Raw genomic sequence first — 13,702 nt, 5'->3', positions numbered from 1 at the left:
ATGCACTGGCTAATGCATTCGGTATGCGTCCACGTCGTGCCCTGAGACGTACGTGTTGCGTTCCTCTCCCTGATGTGGTGAATGCACAGCACAATTATGACGACAAGAAGCAGTCAGACAGCAGGCGTCTCACGTTCTATCCACGTCAGGTCCAGGTCCAGGGTTGCATCGGAGGCAGTGCGCAAGAGCGAGAACGAACGGTAAACGCGAACGCTGGTGTGAAGAATGCTGCACCACCCCCAGCTTGTTCTGCAACTTCTTCGCGTTTCCTCCAATCTTAGTTGGCCGTATCCGCGTACACTTGTACGCCGCTCGCAGTGGTGGGTCTTGTTGCTCGTGTATCATTGCTGTGTGCTCTTCTTCATCATCATCATTGCTTTTTGATCATCATTAGTGGCGGGGGACCTGCAAAGCTCACCGCCAACACGTTTGGACGGAACGTGCTGTATGGGATTCACAAAGCGCAACCCCTAATCTGACACATTCGTCAAGCGAGCGCAGACGTGGCCCTGACATAGCCATCGATTCTCGATCGTGATGCTCTCGTCAAAAACGCCCCTCCGCCTGCAATACAGATGCTGAAGAACGAGACCGATCGCAAATATCATTGGCGTCCGCCACGGGGTCCCTCGCCTATTTTTTTGAGCAGCGACGAAACGCTCATGAAGTACTGATCCCAGTCATTTCCTGGATCGGGCGCTTTTCCGATATTCTGCATTGTTTCGTCATAGGCAGATGGTATGATTTGCTGTTGAGGTCGTTCGTTTTCTCTGGTGGGTTGATTCGGTTGTGGGCCAGCAACGATATAAGGATTGGGTGCAGAGGCTCGCCTGTTTGTTTCGACCGCGGCGATCGATAATGGGGGATAACTTGCCATTCTTTGAACTGTTAAAGGATTGAGCGGAGTGGCCTGGTTGTTGGCGTGCAGTGGTCGCTGCTGTGGCGAAGTCTGGGAATTCGCCACAGTATCGACGAGAAATGATATCGCGAGTCTTTGATCCGTTGTACTGTGGCCAGCCATCTCGGCGTCTTCGTTACGTCTTTCATTCTGCCGTTGCTGTTCATCAGGTTCATGGAGCCGGGACTGATTCTCGAACGTCGTGGGCAGAGGGGCTGTGCTGCCTGCACTGGAATAGGAACCTGCCGCAGAGAGTGTGAGAGAGGTCTCACGCTCCTGGGTATCTCGAGAGCTGGGCTCAGCGAGAGAAGCTGCGACTGTTTCGATTCCTTCTTGAGCGCGCAGTCTTCGTAATATGCCAACGGCTTCGCTTTCGGGAAGATCTCGCATGGCTACGAGTAGCCGCTCACCAGCCAGGGCTCGTTGCTCAAAGACTTTGCATTTGCGCTTCAAGGTCGCTGATCGATGCTCATCGGGCTCTGCGTCGTATTCGCAGCGTTTGTTTTTCTCGATACATCGCGAACAGGCGGGACGGCCGCCATCACACTGCGCAGACATGACCGATGAGAGAGAGCTTTGTGGCCTTTGTTGCAAGCCTCACCTTTGTTTTTCTGATTCTGTGGGTAAAGATTAGCACATCAAAATCTCCCCTTGCGAGGTACATTGGGTGAAAATACCGGCATTCTTCACATGCAGCTTTAATGTTCGGTGTAGTCCTGTTGTGCTTCGGCTTGGTTGACGACATTGCGATTGGAGTGGTCCGGGATTCGCTGTGATCGCAGAGGTGTACAGGATTCAAGCTGACGGAGCACGCGTGCCCAGAAAATGTGTAGAAAAGTACCTGCGAGACAATAGGTCGGCAGAAGTGCAGCTATTGAGACCTGTTGGCCGTGCCACCCAACCGGCCGCTTATTTCGGAAGCGGGCAAGCATGCCAGCTTCCTAGGAGGATTGCTGTATGAGTGCGAGATTCTTGCATCACTGGGGAGTAATCAGAGATTAGAAAAAGCGCGCAGCACAGTTATGGAGTGGCGTGACAAGTACAAGTTACTGCTTGCAATTCCTGTGTTTTCTCCAGCTCTGATTGAGCCCTCTTGCCTTATCCTTGTGCCTTGTGCATTGCTGGCGTGGAGATGTGGATATACTTCGCATTCTGCACTGGAAAGAGACCATATCTTACCGACTGGAGCCGTCCCCTACATGGATATATTGGATTCTCGGACGAAGCACCGCCATGCAGCTCTTACGGGGAATTTGCTCGAGGATATGAAAGTTTCTGGCCATCTGCATAGAAGTGATTCTTGCGAGCATCCACAATGATTTCCTTTGCAAGCACTCCTGCCCCGTTGCCAAATCTCACGAGCATTTTGGAAGGCGCCACGCGCAAAGTCCTGGAAGTGACTATGTACCAGCCCGCGGACGACGTATGGGAGCGAAGTGGAGAATTTCTGCCATGCATATTCGGAAGCGAACTGGATTTTATGCATATTTCCGTTCCCACTGCAGCGGAGGCACGTAGTAGAGGTTCCAGATATGGTGAAGTCCACCTGTAGCCCTCCCACCACCGGAGTAAAGGCCGTTAGTCAGGGCTATGACGTGCGCAAATGATAAATTTTGTTTGCATGTGCGCGCGGGAAGTGGCATGCCATTAGGAGATGTGCATAAGAACGGAGTGTTGAGGCGCGCTCGCGCGGCTGGCATGCGCATATGGCCCGCATTGGCATTGTTTTTCCAAGTTCCAGGCCCAAAAATGGGCAAGAAGTGATGTTGTTCGCTATGGCCCGGGATGCCATAAACGCGTCAGATGGAGCACAAGATTTACGGGCGTAGTGGGAAATTGCGGTCTTTGGCGAACTTCCTGGTCGTGACTGCATTCTATCAACAATATCACTCTATTTCATGCCTATTCGTAGAATACCAAGCATCGAACCTCAATACTCTGCCTACCCGGCGCGTCCGCAGGAGTATTGGGATCAAAGAAAGCCGTGTGTGGAGTTCGAGTGGCGATGCCTTCATGCTCGAACTTCTCTCCGACTCCGAAACTGTCATAACACTTCAACAGCATAACCTCGTCAGGTGTCATATCTTTCATATAGTAGAACTTGTGGTTTTCGTTGGCTGCGACTCCGAGCGTCTCACCTCGCGCTTCGTAGCCTTCGGTCGACTGCAAAGTAGCCGGGTCTGCCAGGCGCTCTTTGCCTCTGTCGTCATCGTCCATGGCGGAATCTGGACGGACTGGGTAGAGAAGGTCGACTGGGATGAAGTCCTTCGGCTCCGTACTTCTCCAGTCCACAACCGCGAGCGGGAAGTCCGACGCCGGATGTCCTATGGGCCTCCACACGTTTATGATTTGGTAGCGGCCCTTGAGAAGCTCGTCCGCTTCTGATGAGAGATGTCGTCGCACACGAACGTCCGTGGCTCCTGCAGTCTGGTCCACATGCACCTGCTGTACGGGCTGTCGCGGCGAAGCCTTGTCCTTCCGTCGAATTGTGTGGTCAAAGATATGCACCTTCTTGATACCCTTGATGTTCTTGCGGAGCAGGTCTTCCACCTCGGCATAGTATCCCTCACGCACTGCCTTGTCGTCTGTGAACAGCTTCTCTTTCGCGGGCGAGTTGTATACGGCGAAGCCGGAGTTGTCTGTAGTGAATTCTTGTTCGCGTCCTCGAATGTTGTGCACGTTGCGCTCTACATCTTCGAGTTTGAATGATGTTGCGTCGGCATCGACCTTTCCCCAAGGCTTCCCGGTATACGTGGTGGTATCGATGTGTTTGAAAATCGCTGTCGTCATGTTTGCGGTCTGCTGAGGTCGGGCGTTTCTCAGCGGCGGTATGCTCTGCACTCGATTGTATGATCTGCTTGCTGTGTATGAGAGTTGCTTGCTGGTGAAGAATCGCAAAGATGATCGCGCGTACATATACCAAGAGAGATGGAAGGTGACCTACGATCGCTATAATGCTGTCTATTTGCTGACGTGCTTGTAGCCCTTATATCCGTCGGCATTCGAATGACGCAACTAGCCCTTACAAATGCGATGAGAGAGCTTGAGTGATCTGTCATCGATTGCCATTGGAGCGGAATCTTCGATGGCAAAGGATCGAAACACCGATCCGAGTTTTTGCCGAGGCAACAGCGTCCGTGCAGCCTACAACGTGAACGACGCGAGTGAAGTGAGAACAAAAATATACTTAGTCTGGGACAACCAGCGAAGCATTATCTCTGCCAGTTGCAGAGGCTGCACATTATGCTTGGTGTAACTTGCGATGCCTCGGACCGATTCACGAGGCTTGAGAAAGCCATCGTGCATTTACCGTACATCCTTTGCCATAGGAGGATGTCGCATACGCCAGATCGAGCCTTCTATACCCACTTGCTCTTGAAAGCTGACCCATGGCCGTTCCTCTGTATCTACAGCTCCTCCTGCCGCATACCAGTCCTCCAAGTAAGCCCATTCTGGTGGATCAAATCCGCCGCGTATGAGCACTACTTGCTTGTCCGCCAACGCTTCGATTTCACCCGAGGCAACGGGCGTGACTAGCTGCAAAGTCTTGCTTTCTGTGTCGATGCCGCGTATCAGCCCAAGACCAATGCAATGACTGCGCCGAGGATCGAGAGGAGGAGTGTGACCTGTCGGACTTGGTGGTAGGTAGGGAATATGTTCTGTGGCTGTGCGATGAATCGCTTCTTGGTCGAGGGCCTGGTCATCGATCACTGTGATGGCTACTATGGAGCCATCAAGGACTTCACCCAGGAAATCCGGATGTGGGGCTTGGCCGTAGTTGAGAACCTGTGGGGTGTTAGCATCTGAGTCATCGTGTAGTTTACAGTGCACTAGTCTTCGAACACGCTGATACGTGTACGGAACACACAAGAGTGATCTTACCGCTGCGATTCCTGAGCCCTCCGTGGAGTACGAGACGATCCAGGGCCGAACTTCATTTATAGGCTTCGTAATCCATTTGACGGAGCTCAGGGAAGACTTCTGGTGGAAGTATGCCATCGTTTGCATGGCGCGGAGCTCCGCAGGTGTCCGTAATGCCTGCTGTCGCTGCCTCCTAGAAATGCGGAGCGGCACATTGCCTACCACCGCGGCAGCTTCGCTGAGCACCTCTGTCTCAATTGAGTCTAGGCTCACCAGATCTGATATGGATAGCTTCGATGCCAGTGAGACTATCGTGCTCGCTCCTAGCCCATTCACCCAACCACATGAGTTGATAATTATAGGTATGTTCTTGGGTGCGTAGCTCAATAGGTCGAAAGCACATGCCAGATAGTGGTCTGGATCGTCCTTGAATGTTGTTGAAGCGATCGTGTGGGATCGTATGAGGCGATAACTCGAGTTTCGCGTCGATGCTTGATGAGTAAACGACGGGCCCAAGATTGGCGCAGTGACTTCGATTAATGAGAGCTGACCAGGTGGTCCGAACTCTGGTTGGCCAGGATCGAGATCAATGTAGGCGCAGCTGCTCCTGTCGGCTCGACTGGTGACAGTATTGCAGAGAATACGATTGAAAGTCGACTTCCCAGAAGACTTGCCACCGATTGCCATAATTCGAGGCGCCTGGCCGCCTGCATCCAGCCGAGCATTGAGTTGAGAGATCACTTTCCTAGTGCCGTCATCGATGTCGAGAGGTGTTATTGCCCTTCCCATTGAGACATCTCTGGAATTAGGTAGGACACAGAACGAACGAGAGTCGCCCTCGACTGACGAGCAAATATTGCGAAACATCGGAGACAGTGGCTCGATACTCGCCAACCCAGAAGATACAGATGTGATTCGAATTGACGTTTCCGGCTTGCGAGCTGTAATAGCAGGCAGTGGAGATACTGCTGGTGCGTACACTCTTTGTACACCCCGGTTGGCATGGATCATGGACCCATATATGGAGACAACGCCATTTAGTACTTGTAAGTTAAAATCACCCAGAATAGTGACGCTTTCTTCCGGTCGCATTGAAATCACCATGGCATCGTCATTGGGAAAGTCGATAGCGTTCTGCTTGATGGTCGAGAGAGTGACGTTGATTTTCGCTGCATCGCCGCGCTCGCATTCCATGCTCACCACCGGATCGTCAACTGCGATTTGAGTGCTTCCGGTCGTCTCGTGCGCGCTCAGCTCCTCAATAGCGCCAGAGGCATGTTCATCTTCTGGTTTACATGTCGAAGAAGCTGATTCTCGCCAATCAGCCGGAGAACTGATCGCGCGGGCAGCTGCGAATGCGCTCACTTGAGTCTCCGGATTCCTCAGATCTTGCGTCTTGTTCTTGCCAAAGGCTTCTCCTGCTTTCCGTTTGGCGGCGGCCATGCTGTGTGTCGTGCGTGCAGCAGTCGCGAAGATGTGCTGGTCCCCGGTACAACTATTTTCAGAAGCTTGACACTAAACTTTTAGCTCGCGAACCTTAATTCAAAAATTGCACTCTTGCATCTCCACAAGTTCTCTTGCGGCCTTGGAGCTATCGAGGACCCTCGAAAAAGCCGCAATGGCGCAAAAAGAAGTAAAGGCGCCGGCGAAGAAGGCAAAGACTGAGGAGAAAGTGAAGAAGCAGGGCAAGAAGGCAGCCACAAAGCCAAAGACACCGGGACTGAGCGAAGAGCGTGTTGTGGATTCGGATTCAGAACAAGACGAGGCATCAACCACTGCAAAGTCGGATACCAAGACCGCCAAAGTGAAAGCGACGAAACAAAAGAAGGCTCCATCGCCGCCGACAAAACCCGAGCCTACCCCTAGCAGCGACGACGACGAGAGCAGCGATGGCTCCGAATCAGCAGAGAGCGAGCTAGACGAGCAGATGGTAGATGCTCCATCACTCAAAAAGCCGGATACAGTGCCCACACGTGTAAATGGTGTGAAAAGGAAAGCCGAGAGCGTTAGCTCACTAGACAATGGGGAATCGAGCGAAGACGAGTCGAGCAGCGACGAGGATAAGCCAGACACCAAACGCGTGAAAACAGCATTGAAGGATGCCGGAGAAGTGGAACAGGTGGGAGAAGTGGCATCAGAAGAGCAAGGTGAGGACAGTGAGAGCGCGGACGAGGATGATTCAGCGGAGCCTTCCGCAGAGACCGCACCAACACCGAGGCCTACGAAACATGCCGGCCACTTCGAAAGCATACCCGTTCAGTCTTTCAAGCCTCCAAGTGGGCATACACCTGTCTCTGTCTCCGATGCGACCTTTTCTGCAAAGAGCTTCGCGGGCCAGCAGATATGGCACATTGTGGCTCCAAGTAATGTGTCCCTGAAGTTGCTCGGTGACATCACGCTAGATTCGATACAATCTGGAGCTTCGGTCCTGTCACACAAAGGCACCGACTATAGTCTCAGCGAAGACAAAAGCCCGAACAATCGCTTCAACAGTGTGCTCGTGCCGAGCAGTAGCAGCTACGACTCCGTACCGCAGCCGATCACGAAGACTCTACATCTTAAACAGAGAATCAATCTGCCAGCCCTGAGCAGCAAGCAAGCCGACACGAACACGGGCAGCAGTGCAGCAGCCAGTATCGCTCGTCCATCAGTGAACAGCATACGGCCACAGCCGAAAGGGATGCGCATGCGGTATAAGCCAGCGGGCTTCGGTGCAGGTGACGCTGGTCTGGGCTCAGACAGCGAAGAGGAAGAAGACACTGGAGCGAAGGCAAAGAGTACAAGCTTCCAGTTCCCGAAGACGCTGGGAGTTCACGGAGCTGCGGTCGAAGCGGAGAACGCGCAAACGACGACACCGAAGAAGGCGAAGAAGAAGCGAAAGGACTCAGACGTCGACATGGTCAATGGCACAACACCTGTAGCTTTGCAAATGCCAAACGGAACGTCAGACGAGCTGAGCAAGGAGGAAAAGAGGCGGCGGAAGGCTGAGAAGAAAGCCAAGAAAGAGGCCAAAGCTGGCGTGGCAGGGACAGCATAATTAGCCGGGAATGAAATGCAAAGAAGTCTACGCTGACAACATTCTCGTCCTGCCCAAGAAAGTGTTTGTTGACTGTGAAGCAGCTACCCTGAAAACTCAATGCAAGTCTGCCTCAGGTGTGGTTGGAAATCCAGAATGGCTCAGCGGCGGAGATTCGGCCGAGAAGGGATATGACATAGCTCTTAAAAGACCAGAGCTTCCAATGCTTCTCACGACAACTCCAGCTCCTTCCTGACTCCCTTCGCACGACTCCTTTGCTAGAACATCGAACAAGTCCTCGACATAAATTGCAACAATGGCTCCTCCATCCACAGTCAAAGCCATCACAATCAATGGCAATAAAGCTCAAGTTGCTGAGATAAACCTTCCCAAAGTCCGACCAACATACTTGCTGGCGAAAGTGGAAGCCATTGCCTTGAACCCGACTGACTGGAAGCACATCAATGGCAAGCGAGCTGCAGATAATGGTCTCTCTGGCTGTGACTTCTCAGGCACAGTGGTTGAAGTCGGAAGTGGTGAGTCTTTCGCGCAGCCCGAGGGCCATCTACATTCAAGGGACTGATGTCCAAGCAGATGTGACCAAGCAATTCCAAGTCGGCGACCGCATCGCAGGCACCACCCACGGCGCCAACGCCAGCCAGCCCGAAGACGGCTGTTTCGCAGAATACGCTGTAGCCAAAGCCGATTTACTCGTCAAGATCCCCTCCAACCTCTCCTTCGAGCAAGCCGCAACTTTCCCTCTCGGCGTCAGCACCGTTGGTCAAGGCCTCTACCAGAAGGCACTCAAACTCAACCTTCCAACCGATCCCATCCCAAAGGACTCTCAATCCGTCCTCATCTACGGCGGCTCTACTGCAACCGGATCTCTCGCCATCCAATTCGCCAAGCTCTCCGGCTACAAAGTCCTCACGACTTGCTCTCCACACAATAACGACTTTGTCAAATCTCTCGGTGCTGACGCAGTCTACAACTACCGCGACGCAGACTGCGGAAAGCAAATCAACCGCGACACAAATGACTCTCTCAAACTAATCTGGGATACCATTTCTCTCGAGGCTTCCGCAAAGATCTGTGCTGAGGCTTTGTCATCCGATTCCAAAGATGCTCGATACGGCACAATCTTGCCAGTCAAGCTCCCAGGCCGCACAGATGTGACAACGACTTTCACATTCATGTACACAATCTTCAATGATCCTTTCATGAAAGCTGGACGAGAAACTCCAGCTGTTCAAGAGGACTTTGAATTCGCGAAGAAGTTCTTCCAGATTACAGAGGATCTGTTGAAGGAGGGCAAGTTGAAGACACATCCGGAGCAGGTGGGTGGAGAAGGTTTGGCAGGAGCGTTGAAGGGAATGGAGGATATGAAGAATGATAAGGTGTCTGGGAAGAAGTTGGTGTACCGTGTTGCGGAGACGCCAGCGAGTGCGGTGGGAAGTGCAACTGTTGAGTTGTGAAGTGGTGGTTTGATCACCACTCTTGGGCAATGAAAGTGGCGCTATTCCTGTCGTACATTTAGACATCCGTTCATCAGGAACTACCGGCCAGCGAAAGGTGTTACTGCGCCTTTGAGATCCAGTCTGTCTTGTGTCCCATGTAGGGGCGTCCTCGGAGATATATGTTCCTTATCAAGATGATCGTCTCGGTGAGGCTAGTCTTGAGCGATAAATCTCTCGTACGACTGTAGTCTCTCGTTTTCTGAGCTGACGAAGCCTCTCCGCCGAACTGCTCGCTCGTCCAATCCTCGTGCAGTCGCGAACAATCGATCGAGCCTTGATCGCTTCGATGTGCAATTTCCGTCTAGGCCCTGCGGCCGCGGACAATGCGTGACTTGCTTTCCATCGATCCGATGCTGTGTTAGTCTTCGAGCTCCTGCTACCGGACATCATTGCTGGAACATTCTGAAAGCCGTTGCTTTGCCCTAAGATCGCAAGAAACACCTGCCACGATGGCCAAGGACTGCGTGTCAGTAATCTCAACGGCCATCTCGGAACACATGAAAGAAGACAATGGGAACGGTAAGTGGTGATGTGCCCTCAGGGCAGACATCCATTTTCTTCATGCTACTAGTACATCATATTGCTCGTCTCGAGCCTTCTCTCGGTCACAATCGTACACTCTCGATCATGTAGTGACCCTCGCGCCTGTACGCCTCACCAAAAGGAACACCATCTAGGCCAAGACCACCAAGTCACCACATCACCTCTCCTCGCCGCTCATCGTGTCAGTGCAAGAAACTATCCATTTAGCACTTAGATGTACCACATAGAAGTTGCGATACCGCCCTGGTTCGGCATGGGCATGAGCTTGTCGAACTCAGCCGGAACGCCAGAGGAGGAACCGCGAGTGCCAGAACGGCCAGCTTGCGAGCCAGACTGAGAGCCCGACTGCTTCTTCTCAGTGGATGGACCGTCAGTGCTACCAGCCCACTTCGGATCGTGTGGACCAGCACGCGCAGCGGCAAGATGGGCGTAGTAGATGGCCGGGTGCTGCGAGATTGGGGTCGAGGCGCGCTGGTACTGGTAGGCATGCTCGTAGAGCAGGGTGTGAAGCATGTCGTTGGACATAGCTGGCTCGTTGAGGAGAACGTAGTAGTGAGCCGGACGAGCTGTACCCTTGATGGCGGCGTGCGAGCAGAGGTAGAAATCATTCTCGAATGGGTTGGTCACACCAGTCTCGACGAGGGTGCCCGGGAATGCGTTGCCGTTGCGGTCACCCTTGTCGGGGAAGAAGCGAACGTGGTGGCGCTTAGAGCCGATGACGACGAGGAACTTGACATTGGCAGAGGGATCGGCAGTCTTGACAAGCTGCTTCATGTCCATAACCTCCTGCTGAAGAACCTGGTTGTACTGGCCTTCGGAGACACCATCACGAATGTAGATGATCTGCGCTGGAAGCTTGCCGCCACCAACTTGCTGGACCCAGTGCTGCAGCATTGGCTTGAGCTCGTTCTTGATGATATCGGTATTGATCATCTCTCCACGGTAGCCGTTGGTCTGGACGAGTGCAGCGTAGCGAGTGGCGAGTCTGTCGGTAGAGATGGTCATGGCAGCCATGGATGGGGCCTGGACGCCAGGAGCAGAGTGAGACACATCAGCGCCGATGACCATAGTCGGGACCTGAAAGATACCAGTAGCACCGCCTGTCTTCGGGCCGATGGCGCGGCAGGTAGCACCACCAAGCTTGCAGTTGAACTTCATGCACACGTTTGAGATGTACTGAGGTTGAGCCTTCTGCGCGTGAGCGTACTGGACGCACTGGGAGACGACACCATAGCGGCACTCGCAAGAGCGCTTAATGCGGCCGTAAACCTGGCTGTCCTTGTCGGGCAAGATGAATAGCAGGATCTGAGGGCGGGATTGGGCTTGGTTGCCAGCAGCGTTCCAAGTGTTCGTGACCCAGGTGCCGACGTCGTCACCGCCGCCAAGAACCATCGATGGCTGCTTGTTCTCGACTTTGCCACCATGGTTGATGTAGCCCGAAACGAAAGCCTTGATGAAATTCTCAACCACAGTCTTGTCTGGCTTGCCGCCACGACGACCAGAGACGACACAGACTGCCCAGCTCTTCAGAGGAGCAGAGTTGGTAGTCAAGAACTTCTTGCCCTTGAGATCCCAGCGACCAGAAGTGCCTGGCTTCGCATCGCCAACACCAAACTTGACAGTAGGTGCCACTAGAACACGAGCGTCGACGATGGTCTTGTTGGGGTTGATCTTGACACCGTACTTGTTCAGCACTGGGTCGTTGGCCCAGTCAAGCATCTTCATGCCCTCCTGGATGTGTTGGTATCGCTGCCCAGGAGCCGTGACGGCAAACTTGATCATGTTGGAGGTTTGACGCTCATCCATCTTGTAAGCGTATCGCTGGTTCTCCTTGACCTTGAGAACCTCCATTGGCAAGACCGTGTTCTTGCCCTTCGTCATCTTCACCAAAGGCAGGCCAGAGTAGTTGATGGTAACGCTGTACTTCTTCATGAAGAAGCTGTACAGCGTCATTTCAACCTCCTTGCCGGAAGGATCGGTGACTTGAACCTTGTAGTCTTTCGGAGAAATGTAGATGAAGCTGTCAATGACATACTCGTCGAGTTCTGCCTTGCCACGGTGCTTCGCCATAACATGCAACTTGCGCATACGCTTCAATTGCTTGCCCTTGAGGCCCTTCTCTCCGCCGCGGTTCAGCTGAGCAGCCAGGTCGGCCGGGTCGCGAGCGCCACAGAAGAGGACGGCAGCTTGGACCAGAGGAATTGCTTGCCAGAAAGTGCCGTTGGCAACATCCATGTTGACTGAAAGACGGCCTGGGTGGACGAGTCGAAGCGATTGGTAGACGCCCTTGAGAGCGTTGACGCCACCACCAAGATCGACGGGCTGGCCACCCTTCGGGAAGAAAGAACGCTTGATCGAGACGAACTTCTTTGATGGAGTCTCGCGAAGGAGATGGTCTGCGAAGTTGATAGCTTCAAGGCAGGTGTTGTCGAAAGAAGCCTTGCCCTGCAGGTGAGCCATCAGGGACTGAAAGCCAACCTTGTTGGTCTGACGAATGTGGACGCGGAAGATGTTCTTGTCTGACTTGACCTTCGGCTGGCGGCCTTGCTCAACGTCCAGGTCGACGGTAAGGCGAACCTCACGAGCGAGAGGCTTGCCGGACCAGGCCAAGCGATTGCCGTCAAAGATGGTGAAACCACCCATCTCTGCCTGCACTGGCTTGGAGTTCCAGACCTTCTCAATGGCACCGCGCTTCTCCTCTCCCTTGCCAATCATGACTTCGTACTGGTACACAACAATATTGGGGAAAGACTCGACATGATAGGTGTTGAGGCCGATCTTGGTGGCTTGGCCGAGCTTAGAGGGTGCCTCGCGCTGTGGCTTGCTGACCAGGTCAGTGCCGCGGACAGTAGCCCACCCAGCAATGCCCAAGTCGAAGTTGCGAGGATCGACGATGACCTTGGCAGTGTTGGGGTCACGCTCTGGCTGCGGAGCAGGATCGGCGTTGCCGTCGTAGCCACCGACGCGAGAGACGTTGGTGCGAGCAGAGCGGGCAGCGCTGGGCTGCGAGCGCGCGGAGGAGACCGCTGGGGAAGCAGTGTTGCGGCCACTGGACGAGGACGAACTAACGCCGCTCGAGCTGTGGACGGAGCGCTGCGGAGTCTGGCGAGAAGGGGTAGCCTTCTGCTGCTCGTTGATGCGGTTCTTGGCAGGACCAGCCATTGTGATGGCGAGTGATGCGCGGGAGTGGGTGGATGGGGATGTGGAGTTCTGAGAGGGAAGTCAGTATGCGATGGTCACTGAAGGGGGCGCGCGAGGCCGCTACTTCGAGGCACCGCACACAGTCAAGTCGCGCAAGGGCGTTTGGTGTGTTTGGTAGCCGCGAAGTGCGGCGCCGACGACAGGAGTCAGGGCGTACCGGTGCTGATGGTTGTGAGTGGGTGTGGATGGATGTGATGATGATGGATGAGAGTGGTGGAAGGTTGCTGTCGGGTGCTGGTTGTTGTGGGTAGTGGGGGATAGAAGATCAGATTGAGGGAGGAAGAGGAGGGCCTTTTTGTGCTGGCGAGTGGGTCCAATGGGTGAGGGAGTGAGGTGACTGGGAGATTACTCACCGGTGAGAAACGCCTTGTGATGGCTTGTGATTGCGCGGTGGAGCTATGCGCTCGCGTGTTGATGTTGTTGAGAGCTCAACTGAGCATGTGCGGAGGCAGGAGCCCTTATGTACCGTGGGAAGGCTTGGCAGGTGCCGGGGGCAACGGCGGCCAGCACGCGTCAGATGCGATTTGACGCGTTGAAACAAGCGCGTGGAGGTGCAGGAGCATGTGCTGATGGACAGAGAGGGCTTGCTGAAGTACTCAGAGCGGCTATGTTGCTGGGCAAGCCTTGTGAGGGAGAGAGATGGCAGGTTTGCGTTTACTTCTCCTC

At 53.8% G+C, this 13,702-nt stretch overlaps 6 protein-coding genes across 6 annotated transcripts; 2 read left to right on the top strand and 4 right to left on the bottom strand.

Moving 5' to 3' along the window:
* Positions 1 to 604: 604 nt before the first annotated feature.
* On the bottom strand, positions 605 to 1,456 carry RHO25_002786 (uncharacterized protein; the record flags this gene model as incomplete). The annotated part of the gene is made up of 1 exon (XM_065602301.1): positions 605 to 1,456. One exon carries the CDS (start codon positions 1,454 to 1,456, stop codon positions 605 to 607), a length of 852 nt encoding a protein of 283 aa, XP_065458373.1.
* A 1,344-nt stretch (positions 1,457 to 2,800) lies between these two features.
* Positions 2,801 to 3,688, bottom strand: RHO25_002785 (uncharacterized protein; the record flags this gene model as incomplete). Its single annotated transcript, XM_023598338.2, has 1 exon — positions 2,801 to 3,688. The coding sequence occupies one exon, from the start codon at positions 3,686 to 3,688 to the stop codon at positions 2,801 to 2,803; it is 888 nt and encodes a 295-aa protein (XP_023456210.2).
* Positions 3,689 to 4,204: 516 nt separating this feature from the next.
* On the bottom strand, positions 4,205 to 6,202 carry RHO25_002784 (uncharacterized protein; the record flags this gene model as incomplete). Its single annotated transcript, XM_023598337.2, has 2 exons — positions 4,205 to 4,684; positions 4,781 to 6,202. The coding sequence occupies 2 exons, from the start codon at positions 6,200 to 6,202 to the stop codon at positions 4,205 to 4,207; spliced, it is 1,902 nt and encodes a 633-aa protein (XP_023456209.2).
* Positions 6,203 to 6,377: 175 nt separating this feature from the next.
* On the top strand, positions 6,378 to 7,796 carry RHO25_002783 (uncharacterized protein; the record flags this gene model as incomplete). The annotated part of the gene is made up of 1 exon (XM_023598336.2): positions 6,378 to 7,796. The coding sequence occupies one exon, from the start codon at positions 6,378 to 6,380 to the stop codon at positions 7,794 to 7,796; it is 1,419 nt and encodes a 472-aa protein (XP_023456204.1).
* A 295-nt stretch (positions 7,797 to 8,091) lies between these two features.
* Positions 8,092 to 9,250, top strand: RHO25_002782 (uncharacterized protein; the record flags this gene model as incomplete). The annotated part of the gene is made up of 2 exons (XM_023598335.2): positions 8,092 to 8,311; positions 8,370 to 9,250. 2 exons carry the CDS (start codon positions 8,092 to 8,094, stop codon positions 9,248 to 9,250), a joined length of 1,101 nt encoding a protein of 366 aa, XP_023456203.1.
* Positions 9,251 to 10,045: 795 nt separating this feature from the next.
* RHO25_002781 (uncharacterized protein) lies at positions 10,046 to 12,997 on the bottom strand (the record flags this gene model as incomplete). Its single annotated transcript, XM_023598334.2, has 1 exon — positions 10,046 to 12,997. The coding sequence occupies one exon, from the start codon at positions 12,995 to 12,997 to the stop codon at positions 10,046 to 10,048; it is 2,952 nt and encodes a 983-aa protein (XP_023456202.1).
* Positions 12,998 to 13,702: the final 705 nt, after the last annotated feature.

The sequence above is a fragment of the Cercospora beticola genome, chromosome 2, assembly GCF_033473495.1.
Source record: "Cercospora beticola chromosome 2, complete sequence".
Classification (NCBI taxonomy): domain Eukaryota; kingdom Fungi; phylum Ascomycota; class Dothideomycetes; order Mycosphaerellales; family Mycosphaerellaceae; genus Cercospora; species Cercospora beticola.
The sequence above is the reverse complement of the archived record's forward strand: the minus strand, read 5'-3'. Positions and strand labels throughout refer to the sequence as shown.